At 32.2% G+C, this 15,837-nt stretch overlaps 1 protein-coding gene across 4 annotated transcripts in view; it reads right to left on the bottom strand.

Annotated features, from left to right (window-relative positions):
* Nucleotides 1-6,439: 6,439 nt before the first annotated feature.
* MEMO1 (mediator of cell motility 1) overlaps nt 6,440-15,837 on the bottom strand; it is a 114,570-nt gene continuing 105,172 nt past the window's right edge. For all 4 annotated transcript variants that reach the window (XM_041754963.1, XM_041754962.1, XM_041754964.1 and 1 more), the window contains 2 exons: nt 8,498-8,602; nt 6,440-7,108 (listed from right to left, as the gene is read on the bottom strand). In XM_041754963.1, the coding sequence (XP_041610897.1) occupies nt 6,977-7,108; nt 8,498-8,602 (237 nt within the window). In that variant the 3' untranslated portion in view covers nt 6,440-6,976. The remainder of the gene's footprint in view (nt 7,109-8,497; nt 8,603-15,837) is intronic.

The raw sequence follows: 15,837 nt of genomic DNA, 5'->3' as shown, positions 1-15,837 counted from the left end.
AAGAAAATAGAAGTCTTCAGAATTATTAAAAGTATGGAGTACTTTAATCCATCAAAAGAAGTCTATTTTTACCTAAATTAATCAAAGCAGACATGTACATGAATGATTCCCATTTTTATTAAAGTTGCAAAATCCCATCACTATTTGAATTCAACATACCTCAAAGAGCCAGCACCAAAAACAAAACATAGAGTAATAAATAATATGGTATAGCATTTGTAACATACAGACTGAAAATTAGAGAAGCTGAATTCTTGTCCTCGCTCTGATACTAACTAGCCATGCAAACTTACCTAAATCGTATTATTTGTATGGGCCTGCCTCAGGTTCTCTATCAATAAAAATAAGGCAAAAATGTCGGGCATACTTATTGAGATTAAGAGGAAAGAAAAGGTTGTGTAACTTTTAAAAATGAAAAGTACAATATATTAAACAAGGTATCTTATTATTGTCATAAAAAAAATCAAAGGTGGAAAGTAGTTACATTATTCAATTCTAACTCACGTCAATAAAGAAAGAAACTCTGCTCTAAGAAAGAGCAATGACTTGTTTCAGGCAATCAGTGGCAACTCACTGGCAAAGCTGAAAATGAATTCCAGTGAAAATGAGTCCACAGTATCTTTCTACTTGAGAGTTGGCTGAACATGTCATTAGGCAAGCAGCTAAGGCAGATTCTAATTAATTGTCTTTAAAACTTTATACCAAATGCCAATAAACACCAAAAGATATTGCAAAATATGAGCTAAGAACCGTGGGCCAGTGGTTTCAAATTCACCAGATCACTTACATACCATTCATTTCATTTGGCACTACAAAGAGCCTGCGAATATTAAATTCTACCATCTTTTAAAATTAGTAAAGAAGCTGGTTTTCACAATTAAAACTGAAAATGGAAAAAGTCAATTTAAAAAAGTGCTTCCAATTAAAAGGTTTATGCTTTCCTGTCCTTCAGAAGACACTTCATCTAAAGATTGCCTTTGGTTCTCCTTGCTTTAAAATTCATCAAAATTGAACAAATACAAAACTGAATGTCTCTTTTGTTAGATTCAAATCAATAAATTTTAAACGGAAAGAAAACTTCAGGAAAAAATTTCCATTTATAAAATGTTTAAGCTAAAAATATATTTATTAAATCTTGTTCAACAGTCTAAGTACTTATTTTAAAATCTCACCAAACTCTATCATTGGTATGTCATTTGTATATCATTCTCATTTTTTTTTTAGTTTTCATGTTTTATACTTTTTACTTCCATTATGTTTTATACTTTATACTTTTATATATAACCTCACATTTAGTAAATAATTCAGAGAATATTGTGGTCAGAAAAATAAAAATATTTTCTACAAGTTGCACTGGCAGATTTAAAGATCAGAATTCAGGTCTTGCTCAATGCTGAATACACTTGGACTTTAAAAGCTTAATAATGGTACTTATATGCTCTTTGGTTTCATTATTACAATGACAGGAAAGAAAAAGGACTACAGCTAGTAAAGTTACAACCTCACCATACAGTGTGAAATATGCATTTAAACGTAACTTACAATTTATAATGAAAAACCAACTATTATATTATGGCTTTCAAAATCAGAAGAACTGGCTTTTAAAGTTTTTTCTATTATTTTATAGGGTGAAGGCCAAAACATTATATTAGAATTAAACACATACACACATACACAATTAATGTGATACATCTTGGGCACAAACCACTCTGAAATCCCTAGAGAACCTTGAAATAAATGACAAATCTAAAACTCTAAAATTACTGACATAGTACCTCAACAAGCAGCATGTATCAATAAACTCATAATAGGCAAACAAGTTCCATCCACAACAGTGACTTTAAAAAGGCAGAAATCCCGGTTAGCAGCATTACCTAAGGGTACTTTTACCAAATGTACAGCACAGTCAGTGATAATAGGGTGACACGATACTCAGTTGTATTTATAGAGTAAGAGAGAAAGAAGGCAGAGAGAATTTATCTGCCAGCTCCTCTTGATTCCCTTCCTAGTATTCTGACATTCACAGGTGTAAAAAGAGCAAGCTCCCTCAATACCCTTTTTCTGCTATGGATATGGCTCTGTTTTAATGTTCAAGAAGCACCTGTTTAAGAAAGTCAAGTCATTGATTTGAAAACCAACTTAAATTTATTTTAGTAAATAGAAACCTCTAGCTTGTACTTAAATGTTTTAATTAAAACAAAAGTATATTATCATTCTCAGGGTCCAGTGTTCCACCACTACCAAGCAACAACCATCAATTTATAATCTATATTGAAAGTGAGTGCTAAATGATCAAAATTAATTTCTATTGAAAAATTATTGCCCTTAATAGTTTTATACACATGAAATAAATTCCATTTTATTTGTACTAATTCCATTAGCTTTTTTTCAGCTTGGTATTCCATAATTTTAGATCTACACCAATAATATACCCGTGTGATGCTGATAGTATAGGATCCTACTTTGAGAACCACTGATCTAGCTTTTGAGTACTTCCAATGTTTTTTGAGGACAGAGTTCATTTGCATTTAGAAATTCTCACAGAGAACATTAAATGTGGAACCAGAAACTTCCATTTCTTACTTTTATCATTTAGAACAACACAGAACAATCTTATTTTTTCCTGTACATGGGAGTCACTCAAATATTTGAAAAAGAAAAATTCCCTCTCTTTAAACTTATCTTCTCTAAAATAAGTATTACCAATTTCTTTGACTGCATCCCACTCTGCATAGCATTCAGGACTTCCATCATTCCATGCCTCCCTATGAAGACTACAGTTCATAACATACCTCTTAATATGTGGCACTTACAATTTAACACAATAATATAAAAGCCTTAGACTGAATGTCAGAGTGCCCGCGGCTTATTACACTTGCTAATCAATAATAGTTCTATAACCACATTAGGACTTAAAAGTCAACTGTACCATAGCACTTCCCAACTGCCAGTCGATGGACTAATACTACTCTTCAATGAAGTTTTCATTGATCCAGATTAAATGAAGACAGAACAGTGTTGTAATTTTTCCATCAACCTAAAAAGTTGCTCAAGTTAAATAACCGTCTTTTATTCTGAGTTTATGCCCTTCCTAAATATTAGGGGTTTCGGTTGAGGGGCTGAATAATAAAGGATTGTGATAGAAGATGGTAGCTATTTTTCCAAAGTCTTTACTTGGCAAAATAGAGTCCTACATTTCACAGTCTCTCTTAAATTATTGGTCTATGTCCTAGAATACTCAGGTACAAAGGTTCATCTTATCCAACCTCTAATACCTGCTAGGCAGCCAAGTGCTTAGAATAATCCTTATAATTTCCAACAACCAATCACAACCTCTACTCATCATTCTTTTCATTAATTTATGGCAGCAAAGCAAACCTCTCAGTGGTCCTCGGCAAACAAAAGGGCTTCAAAGTGCTTTAAAATATTAGTTCCTAAGACTTCCTAGTTTCCTTTACCTACTTCCACTTCCCATTATAATTCTAAATAACACTCAAACCCAGCCAAGTAGACTACATCAAATTAAGAGAGGGTTAGGAAGGTAGAAACTTGGAATCATTTGCTGCAGTTTAAATTACTAGCCAGTAATTTGAATTACAAGTAAACTATACAATCTAGGACTGGAGACGGTAAACTATGACCCACAAGCAAATCCAAGAGTCTTTCTTTGTGAGGTTTGAGTGAATCAGCCACACCTATTCACATACACATTGCCTCTGGCTGCTTTTGTGCTACAGTGGCAAAGATGAATAGTTGGAACAGAGACCCTATGGCCTGCAAAACCCAAAATATTAGGAACTGGTCTTTCATACAAAACATTTGCCAACCTCTAATCTAGGGCAATGGACAATATTTACTACCAAAGAAAACTTTGTGACCTGCAACAATGATCAGTAATGAACTCAGGACCTACCATCCATAATGGAATATCTAAATATGAACACTGGAGTATCTGGATAGTCTTTTATCCTACTTTGTGCGATGATTTGTTGCCCACCCAAGACAAAGTATTTACTTACCTGCTCACTGAGCTAATCTTTAACATACATTTCTCAAGGATTCACTAGTAGAATAGTGAAGAATCCATGAATATACTGCTCTGTGCAATCTACGGTTAAAAAAAAAGTTGCTGCAAATAACTCAAAAGTATACAATATAGAAGAAACTGTACAGAACTACACAATAACTTCCTTTACATTTTAGATTTCAAATACAAAACACTTTCAAGGCACTTAAAGTAGAAAAGTTTAAGTTCAACAATTTAGGTAACATTAACTGCATTAAATAATGCAAATTAATTTCCCTTTTGTGTTAAGACTTTCATTTTTACGTATGTAGAGTTGAAATCAAGATAAAACTTCTAATTTAATGATGTAAGTTTTTAACATACTAGAATGTGCTTAAGAGATCACCTCCACATTTTACAGATGAGACCATCTCGATACAACATGAAATATTTATGGTAAGAGAACTAATTAGGGGCACAGACAGAACTAGAACTCACTACTCAACTATCAGTTTGGAACTCTTTATACTTCATGACTAAGTATGAAAGATATGCTCATATCCTAGGAAAGGGTGGAGTGATGTTGAAATATTCTAGAGTTTTAAATGTACAGTAAACATATTCACAGGGGTACAGCCCACTTAACCTAAGCAACCCTTTTGTGAATTTTATTAATCAATCAACTACAAAATCACAGAAGGAAAAAAAACTGATAAATTTTTTTCATGGTAAAGCCACTCTTATTAGAATGATGAAAAAGAACAACCAATTATATGCTTAACAAATTGTCAAAAATTTTTAAAAATCATAATCAGTAAGTGGGGAAGAGGCAGTATGAGGGGTATTCATGTATTATTAACTTGGTACAAACTTGCTGAAGGGTAATTTGGCCATATTTTAAAGTGCCTAAAAAGTTCTCACCATCTAAACCAATTATCCCACTCCCATGAATATATTCTAAAGAACTAGTCTATTATAGAGTTCAAATTTTACATACAAAGATGGCCATCCCACTATTATTTATAATTGTGAAATATTAGAAACAATCTAATATCCAAAGAGAGAACTGGTTCAATCGTGGTGTATATATTCATACAATAAAATATCAGGCAGCCATTTTTTAAAAATCACATTTTCAAAGACATGGGGAAGTACTTAGGAAGTCAAGTTATAAAAAGTAGGGTATACAACTATATGGTCAGTATAATCTCAATTTTGTTATGCACACACACAAACACATATACACACTCATACATATAAATAGCATAGACAAAGACTGAGAGGAAATACAAAAAATATTAACAGTGTTATCTCTGGATAGTGAAATTGAAGATAATTTTTTTCTCTTCTTTAACCTTTTCAGTACTTTCTAAATTTTCTATAATAATCATGTATCAGTTTTATACTCAGAAAATAATAAAAATTCACTCTGCAGTCAATTTTGAAATTTTTATAGCCTATATAATAAATAAGGAATAAATATTTTTAGTACTCAAAAGTATACCTAAATGATGGGAAATGAATCATTAATATGTAAGAGTATAATTTCCATACATGTATAGAGGATAATTTTGAATCCAAAAGATAACATCATTTTTTCTCAACTCTTGAGTATAGAAAGTTGATACTTAGTAAATAAGAAATGCAAATCTTTAAATAAAATTGGTGCAAGGCATCTAAAAATTGTGCTATTCTGGCATAACACTGAAGATACAAATGCTCTCCAATGTAATGTAGATACCCATGTTAGGTTGAAATAGGTATAATCTAGTACATGCATGGTGGCCAATAATTAACTAATCAAAGTATTTTTTTTCTCCTGAAGTGACTAGAAATGGTCTATGCTAAAGAAAGAAATACAACACCATACCATTATTTTAGTTGGAAGAGCCGCACCAAAAATAATGACAAAAAATTTGTAAAACTATAAGAAAATCCAGTGGTTTTTCGTTTTTGTTATTGTTAACAATTTCTTGCTAAAAATTCAAGTAAGAGAGTCAAATTGCTTAAAGCACTAAAAAAGCACAGCAGTAGTGTATGGTCTGCAATGATTTGAAAATCACCAAGAACACTCTTCATTCAATATTTCCTCATTTGCAGACTACTGCCTATCAAACACGATCTTTGAAGGGAAGGACTACATCTGTGTACTTTTACCAATCTTGAATTTATATTCTATTACAATATAGTAATGACACAAGGTGATGTCACACACAAAAAAGGCAAACTGTATGTAATTTTAAAAACTAACTTGAAAATATGATTCTAATATCTGTGATAAAAAAATCACATAAATATGTAAAATACAAAATGCATCCTAACATATTTTTACATGAGCTGAAGTTTACCATTTAACATAAAAATTCTGAGATGGAATTAATAAAAATACAATTTTTCATATGTACCACAGAGCAATAAGTTTAAATCAGACTATTTTGAGTTGTGTAGCCCTTTATTAGCAACTAAAATAGAAGGTATCTGTTGTACAACACGGGTAGTAATTGACTATAACTGAAGATTTATTATATTCTAATACAGATCATTTATAAATGCAATTTCTTTATTAAAAAGCTTCCACCCTTTTTTTGTTTGTTTGTGTACAATTTGCAAAACTATTCTGAAAGCGGAATATATGTGCACAAGTCTGCAAAGAGTGCAAATTTAGGATATGGTAAATGCTTTACAAGTTACTTTCCAAAAACTGCCACAACTGGGCCTTCACATTGCCATCTTTTTTGATCAAAATATTTTGATGCCAGCCTTCCTTCCACTGCCCTATACTATAAAGCATTTTTTAATGAATTGAAATTAAGGAAGGACTACACCTACTAGAAAAGAAGAGAAGAAAGTTCTATTAGTTTGAGGTTTCAGAATCCCCCCAAACCAGGACCAGTATCTTGGTAAGGGCTAGGCTGGGACCCCGGACAGAGAATGAGTATGTGCAGGTGGCATCCCTGAGGATTCAGAGCTTCAGTGGACCGTGAGTGCTCCCGCTGCATAACTCACTGAACTGTCTTGCCAGTTTCTACACTGGCTTGACTGGGCATAATTCAAAAAGGAAAAGCTCATATTCATTCCATTCTTCTGGAGCTCTGTGATAGCCTAGGGGAAAAAAAAATTGGTTATAACACACCTTACATAAAAAGTGAACACTCTTTGAATGTGCTGGTAGCTTAACTTTGTCCACTTTACAACTGAAGCCTTGATTTTTTACTCTTTTCTTAATTTGTTTCTTGAACTTCTTATTGTATCATATTAAACAGGAAAAAGAGAATTCCTTATTTCGTTCTCTCAAATAATTTCCCCTAGTCTAGCTTCTTGATAAATATCAGTTATCTTCCACACTACCTTTGTTATATTTAATAAGGCCACTTCAAGAAAAATATACCTTTCTCCTTTCTCTAAACCAAATCACAGCCACTTCTGTCACTTTGAAATACCGTCTCTTCTTTGTCTGACTTTGACTAAATTTGAAATATATATAAATTAATTTCCAGATCTAAGAATTAAGCCAGGATTTTTACTTTAATTAGGGGCTGGTTCATCATTTATTTTATTACAATTTTATTTGAGCCAATACAGACTTTAGGAATTGTTATAGCTTAGTTTAAATTTCAATAATTAGTTTATGCCCTTAACAGGCTTTTCTTCCAATCAATACCACTAAGAGAAAACCATTTCTAAAAACCCACAATGTACAATCTTTCAAATTACACTAAACGAACACTGTAGTGTAGGTTCCTACCCTTTCTATTCTAGGCCAACATCATCTTCTCCATTATTCTCTGTCTCTCCAAACAATAAACACAACTATAAGAAAATCCAGTGGTTTTTTGTTATTTTTGTTTATAGTTATTGCTTCCTCTTCCGATTCCTGAGTATACATACACTTTCTTAAAAAGTCTCATATTTTCTTTCAGGAAAGCCACAGTGTTTTATTTATTAGAGGAAAAGTTAATATTATTATCTCTTTCAAAAAGTCAGCTACTTGAAACTTCCATCTCTTATTATTATTTACATGAAATTTTGTTGTAAGAGAAAAACGTATACATGCTGTCTTGTGTTACATTTTATGAATATGTGAAGTTCAAAAACAGAATCTTCCATTTATTTTTAGAGTCTAGAACATTAAATAAAACAAATAAATTAATAAAGTTACTTATTATCAAAGGTTACTTTTGTTTATTTTTGTAAAGACTACATTGGAATTGGCTGTGAGTCAAGAGAAAAACTAGGTTTCTATTCTAAACAATTTTTCCATATTTAAAGAGCGTACTGGCCTATCTTGCATTAACAAATAACTTTATCCATGTAAGCAAAATAATGAAAAACTTAATTATCTTAAAGGTACTAGAAAGGAAATTTACTATATGTACCTAAAACCAACGCTCATTAATAAAATATCACAGATGATAAGAATTAAGATATTTTGAAACATCATAGGATCAAATGTTAAAATGTTAAAAATCAAGCCTTCCTAAAGATACTCACATTTAATAACACCCCAATGGGATGTCTTCCACATATAGTATTATGGTATTTCTTCAAGTAATTGCTAAAAGATACAGGGTCTAGTTGTTCTATAATACTCATACCCTAAAAAAAGAAGAGAAAAAGAAAATGAAAGAAAAAGAAAAAGGTACACAACTTATTATTTCATAATTATATTTTAAAACTGTTACTAAGAGCCAAACATCATAATTTTTCAATTAAGGAGAAGTAGAGAAAACACATTAAATAATCCTTGTGAAGTATCAAACTCATTCATCATAGGTAATCTCATTATAGTCAGCTCTCAACAATATTTACACTTCATTAGCAGAAAACTTTCAGTCCTCAGTTTAGTTTTTTCTGATCTCCTGCTATGTTTCCACACCTCTATCATCAGTCATTACTTAGTTGACAATCCTCAAACATTTCACAGTCTTACATCTTTCTTATATAAATCTATTTACAAAAGTAAATCTGTTTTGAAAATTAAATTTTCTATATGGCTGTTTTTTCCCATAACCGTTTTATTTCTCTTACCACTGGCATAAATAATTAAGAGTTTACTGTAATTTAGCTAATTCCATAACATACACTTAAATATCAAGAGTGTGCAAGGCATTCTGAATTACCAGTAGGTTAAAAAACGAAGATACCAGTAAGAAAAAGGTTAATACATCTTTAATTAATTTAAAGCTCATAAAAGACAAATGCTTAAGCAAAAATAGGCCTTTTATGAACTTTTTTTTTTTTTTTTTTTTTTTTATGAACTTTTTTAAAAAGTGTTTTATCTCTGTGTGTGCCTAGGTGGCTCAGTCAGTTGAGTGTCCAACTCTTGGTTTCAGCTCCGGTGATGATCTCATCAGGGTCATGGAATCAAGCCCTTTATCAGGCTCCACACTCAGCAGGAAGTCTGCTTGAGATCCACTCCCTCTGTCCCTCCCACCCTTCTCATGCTCATGCTCACGCACGCATGTTCTCTAGATAAATAAATCTTTTTTAAAGAAAAAAGAAAAAAAAAGCTTTTCATCTCTTTATACTTCCAGCTAGCATGCTTTAAGATTTTGTGAATCAAAAACTTTAAGACTACTATTAAAAAAAAAAAAAAACTACTATAAAGACAACCACTATGACTTGGGTATTTATTCACACTAAATTCCATACTCTGCAAATGCATTCAAATAATGTATTCATAATAAAATAATATAGAGCAACTTCAATCAAGCAAATAAATCAATGATTCTCACTCATTCATTCACCAATTACCTTACCTTGTTTTCTTATTGAGGTAAAATATTTTACATTTGAGTTCAACAAACTGGATTAACATACTTTGAGAGAAATGTAAATGATGGTTTAACTAGGGAATCAACTGATATATTTTGTGTGGTTTTTAAATTATATTTCAACATGTTTTAAAACAACTGCAGTAGAAAAGCACCTAATCAGATGAACACATCTGAAAAATGACAGTAATCAGTAGGTGACATAACAATATGGCAGTGGCAGCATCAAATTTAATTTTATAAAGAACCTGTTTTCAGAGCATCCAAGTTGTTCATAAACATCATCACACTTTCCTGCAAATACGTAAGACAGATAGGTGTGTGCATGTAATCAACTTTCATTTGATTGCACATCAATTAGCCACTTCTAGATTTGTCCACAACCGGTGTATAATGCTAAGCTGTTTTCCCCGCAAACTAGGAGGCTTCCAGGTCTACAGTCTTCAGTGACATTTGGTACAAGTTCAGAGAAATATGAACAAACTTAAAAACTAAACCTAAGATAAACAATAGTATAATTCTAAAGAAAAATCACACAATATATTTCCAAGCCAAGTAGTAGTACAGAGATGGAGTTAAACAAATCTCTTCCACATATATGGATAATCAAGATATAACTCCCTAAAGATGAAGGTACTGAGGCATAAATCAGATGAAGAGCTTGCCTCTAAATTTCTAATCCGAGGCTATTTCTCACTGACTAGTCTGCCTCATGTAGCATAAGAGACATACTAACAATTCTTAAGAAGTCTCACATAGCTATAATTTGTACACACATTTTAAGGAACTTTTAATGTTCCTGAATTAAGTCTAAGACAGTTTACTTTAAATAGAATTCTACTCATTAATACATGATATGACACTGAGGTTCTGATGTACACCTTAATGTTAAAATCTTAAAGCACATCTTAAACAAACTTACCACATTTATATACTGATGTGAAGAATTCAGACACAGGAAAACTAATGAAAAAATTTGTTGAAAACAAAGAACTCACGAAATTTCGTATAGAAATATAAAAAGGTCATTAATGCAGAGAAGACACTACTAAATAAAGCGTTTGAAATTAAGGTGTAGTGGTTAAATTATAACCGGGAAAAGAAAAAATGGAGATGATGGAAGTTAAGGGATTAAATTTGAATTTTTAATTCCCTAAAGTGTGTTACATACCAACTCATGCAAAAATCAATTCCATTACGATCAATTCTCTGACAAAGACAACGAACAAGTATGCATTTTTATAAAGAAGGGATATAGAGAAAAAATAAGGCTTTCCTCATGAGTGAAATTCTCCAATTGGAAAATTCATTAAGTATGCAAACAACAGCAATACAGATAGGGAGAAAGAGGACATCCATTAAGTAATACAGATCACTGGCAAATAGAGTTTTGTATACATTTATGTTTTGATGCTAACAATTTTTAAATTATTGTTACCAAAATCCCAAGAAGATGAAAATGCTAATTTGATACTACTGCCAACTGCCAAAATTCCAAGAAGAAGAAACAAAGCACTTCTCAAATATGCTTAACTCTTCTATTCCTTAAAATACTGGAAGTTATGATCAGGGAATCTAAAGTCTAGGAGATGAAAATCTTGCTTAGGGCCTAGCATATTGAGAATCTGTTCACATGAACTTAAATCTAATATGAAATAGTGGAGATCTAAGATACAAAGCAGACATCGTAAACACCAAAAGCCAATATCCAGTACGATTTGGGTTTCTGAGAAATTTAGCAGCTTCAGCAAGAAATCCTCATATTGAAAGGTAACTCCCCACCTTGAGGGGGACAAGGGCAGAGGGAATCTATCATGCTGACTCTCCAAGTAATGAGTGAAAGCTTCTAATGTTAAATCCCAAGTGACAATCCTAAACTGAATAGACAGTTTTAACTGACAGAGCTGCAAATTCAGGACTCTGATAAGACAATAAAGATCTTCCCTTTTTAAAAAAGTTTATATATAATAAAATATTTAATTTAATTTTAATTTAATTTTAAATTCTATCACCCAGAAGCAATCTCCCTATAAAGTAACAAACACAAAAAGAAAAGTATTTTAGAGGCAAGATGGGAAACGGAAATATTGTGCTTTCTGTAAGAGGCATCAAGATAAAATCTTATAGTGAAAGAAATTTTGTGGGGGAAAAAAAATCACTCTAAAGATAGCAATGCTAAGAAGCAATGTACTAACAAATAACTATCTTAAAAGATATTATAAAACCTTATACCAAAGACTACTAAAGAAACTATTGGTCTGAGTTCAAGGAAGCAGTATGAGTAGATAAATCTGAACAATTTCACTTTGAAAAGAGTAGAAAGAAAGAAAAGTAGCTGAAGTTCAATAATTGAAGTGACTACTAATAAATCTGGAAGGAAAATACATTATAAGGATGACTACAATCCCATTTCAGATTCCCTTTGCTAAATGCCCATAATGAAACATTGGTCTATATAAAAAGTGCAACAGAAAAAAATAACATGATCGTGTAATACATAGATATAAAATACATATGTATGTACTTATGTATGGTTAATGTTTCCAGTATGTAGTATCAAAAGTTCACAGAAATCAATGTCTTAAAATACGTTCTGCTTTATAATTACTGAAATTACAAAGTACTACATACCAAAAATATGATCAGCAGCCAATACTATTTTAACACTTCCAGAATATACATCTCCTGTAACTCATTACTTTTTTCCCCACTTAATAACATTTGGAAGATCCAGTTTATTTTCCTACAATTTTTATTTAGATATTTTTTTCACATCATTCAATTCCAAGATATTTAAATTCTAGATATAATTATTTTGCAATAAGAGGTACAGCTATTTTTCTTTTGTTTTAGAACTTAGAAACAGACTTTTCTGATAGCTAAAAAAGAGCCAAAACTAATTAATAAACTAATTTTGAACAGATTATATCTATTTTATACTTAATTTTTCATCCTATCAAACTTTCAAGATGTGTAACAATTACAATAATACTTATATAGAGAACCAATTATATTTGCTTTAAAAAGACTAAATATAGAAATTAAGATACTGGTTCTCAAATGAATTAAATTACTTTTAAATGGCACTTTAGAAAAGGAATACACAGAGAGATTCACCATTTGGTTATATAAATCAATTAAGAAAATATATAAATATATATATATATATACTATATACACACACACACAAACATACATACATACAAGACTATATGTATAGACCTAATCATTCGTATTACTCTCATTCTTATTTTAATCCATTTACTCTAACCCGCAGAAGTGAGTTATAACTTGAATTAAGAGTATGCTAATAAAAAACCAGAACACTTATAAGCCATTTAAAAATTCTATATATAAACAGAAAGGGACCACAAAAATCAGACTCCAAGTCAAATATCATATCAAATATTAAACTCAAGCATATTAGTAAGAACCAAATACTCAATGTTCTGAAATTATATTCCAGACATTTAAATAAAAATTTAAAAATTATGACCTGGTTATTTTGGACATCTAAAGTAAGGTTGTCAGATGCAGATTTAGAAGTCAATCTTAAACTTACTGGTTCTTTGTTCATTTTTTGAGCAAAAATTTATAATTTCAAAGACTTAGAAGCCACCAGAAAGGGCAATAATTGTAGGAGAATCATGAGAATCATGCCAATGGATAATTGTTGCCCTTTTTGCTCTTCCTCAAAGTAAGAAGCCAAGGTCTATCTCTGTCTGATAATGTATCTCAAGAGAGATAAATAAAGTTACTCCTCTTAATATAAGCTAACAATCAATATAGAATTAGAAGAAAGGCTAAAAGGATAGTTAAGTATGGATGTTTATACATAACACGTAGAATGATAAATAATACTAAACTGTTTAAATGTGACCACAGTTCTAAAGAGGCCTAAAGGATACCATCATGTTCAGTGACTTCAGAGTACCAGGTAAACTAATGTTGTAGAGAAAACATCTCTCTGTGCTAAAAGCATCAATTCATGGATTTACAAATTCCTACATGTGCAAAATTAAATGCTGCCTAATTAAAGTTGACAAATGATTTAAAGAGCTGAATAGAAAACGAGAGAAGAGAGATAAAGAGGAAATTTGTTCTATTCAACAGATTGTGGCCATAGCAGGACAGTTCAAATTTATCTACAAAGAGAATTTAGGAACAAAGAGATTTGGGGACTCTTTCCATACTACCAGAAGGTGATCTCCAGGGGCACATATGTGCCAGTCTATTTTGAAAAAGTTCCACGGGTGACTGAAATTGTAAAGATAAGTTTAAGGATTACTATGGCAGACAATCTCCTCTCTACCCTGTCTCTAATTACCTGTTAGAACTCTCAAACTTACTCCAGACTTCTCCAGGTTTCAAAACACTATAGTCAATTCCTTAGCAAAGACCTTTTGAAAATACTTCTCAAAGTGATCTCAATCAAATCTACAAACTTCTTTTCACATCCACTAATGCCATCCACTTGGACTAACAGTCCAAGTTGCTATCATCTCCCCACTAAACTACTGCCCACGCCCATTGTTATTACTATTCCTGAGACTTCTGTAGAATCCATTCTCTACACAACCACCAGACTGACCTTTAAAATAATGTAACTACATCATTTCACTTCCCTTTGTACTTATATAAATAAATTTCTTACCCTGGAATATAAAGCCCTACATTATCTGATCCCTGCTTATCCCTCTCTGGCCATAGTTTATACTATTCTTACTCTTATCTACTGTACTCCTGCAACACTGGCCCTTCATTTTTTTCTCCACCCACCAGCCTCTTTCCCATCAGGACTTTGCACAGGCAGTTCCTTCTTTCCAGAATGCTCTTTTCCTCTGATCTTTACTTGGTTTGCTCCTTATCATCTTTATCTCAGTTTAACGTTTCTCCTCAGGGAAGTCTTTCTCCAATCACTCAACCACCAATCATTTACTATTTCAAAACCCTTTCAATATTTTCTGTACAGCACACATCACTTTTGGAAACTAACTTATATATACCCTTACCTTTAAAAAAAAAAAAAATGTATCTCCTCCTGTTAAATAAAAGTCCTGTGAGAACAAGTGTGTTTGTTTACTGCCATTATCTCCAATGGTGCTTAGGACTGTAAGTGCACTCAAAAATAACTGACAAAGTAAAAATCCAAGTGCCTACCTGACATCTCCACTTGGGTATCTTAAAGGCAACAGCAAATATAGAATATCCCTAATAGGATTTATGGTTTCCCTACCTCCAAAAACATCAGTCTTATCTTCTTATAAACCTAAGTGAATAGTACCAACACCCAACCAGGAGCCTAAGCAAGACATTTAGGAGTTATCTTTGATACTTCCTTCCCCAGCAAGTTCAATCAATCTCCAAGTCCCTTCATCAGTTTGTCTCTTACATATACTGAATATATCCACTCTGTCCCTCTCTTCCACCATCACCATCCCATCTACTGTCTAAATTACCTGAATTACCAAACTGGTTTACTCATTTCTCCTCTGGCCTCCCTCCAACCCACCTGCTACAATGCAGCTATATGATCTATTCAAATACAATCTGATTTTATCACTTTCCTATTTAATATCCTTTAAACAGTATGTTCTAAGGACACCTGGGTGGTTCAGTTGGTTAAGCATCTGCCTTCATTCAGCTCAGGTCATGATCTCAAGGTCCCAGAATCAAGCCCCTCTTCGGGCTCCCTGCTCAGTGGGGAGTCTGCTTCTCCCTCTCCCTCTGCCCTGCTCATGCTCTCTCACTCCTCTCTCTCAAATAAATTTAAAAAAAAAAAAAAACCTTAAAAAAATTTTTTAAATGAAGAGTTTGTTCTAGATTCTCTACCTTCATTTCTCATCACTACCCCCCATCCATTTATTCATTGATTCACTCAGCAACTATATATATTGAGTACCTGGTGAAAAGCTGATACAAAATGGACAAAGATCCTGACTTCATGAAGCTTGTAATCTAATAGGGGAGGTTATCACCAAACAAATCAACAAATAAGTCACACAGTAATTAATACTGAGAAGAAAACTTAAGTAGGATAAAGCCATAGAACAACTG

This window comes from Vulpes lagopus, chromosome 5 (genome assembly GCF_018345385.1).
Source record: "Vulpes lagopus strain Blue_001 chromosome 5, ASM1834538v1, whole genome shotgun sequence".
Lineage (NCBI taxonomy): Eukaryota > Metazoa > Chordata > Mammalia > Carnivora > Canidae > Vulpes > Vulpes lagopus.
Note: the sequence above shows the minus strand (reverse complement) of the source record. Positions and strands in the feature narration are given on the sequence as shown.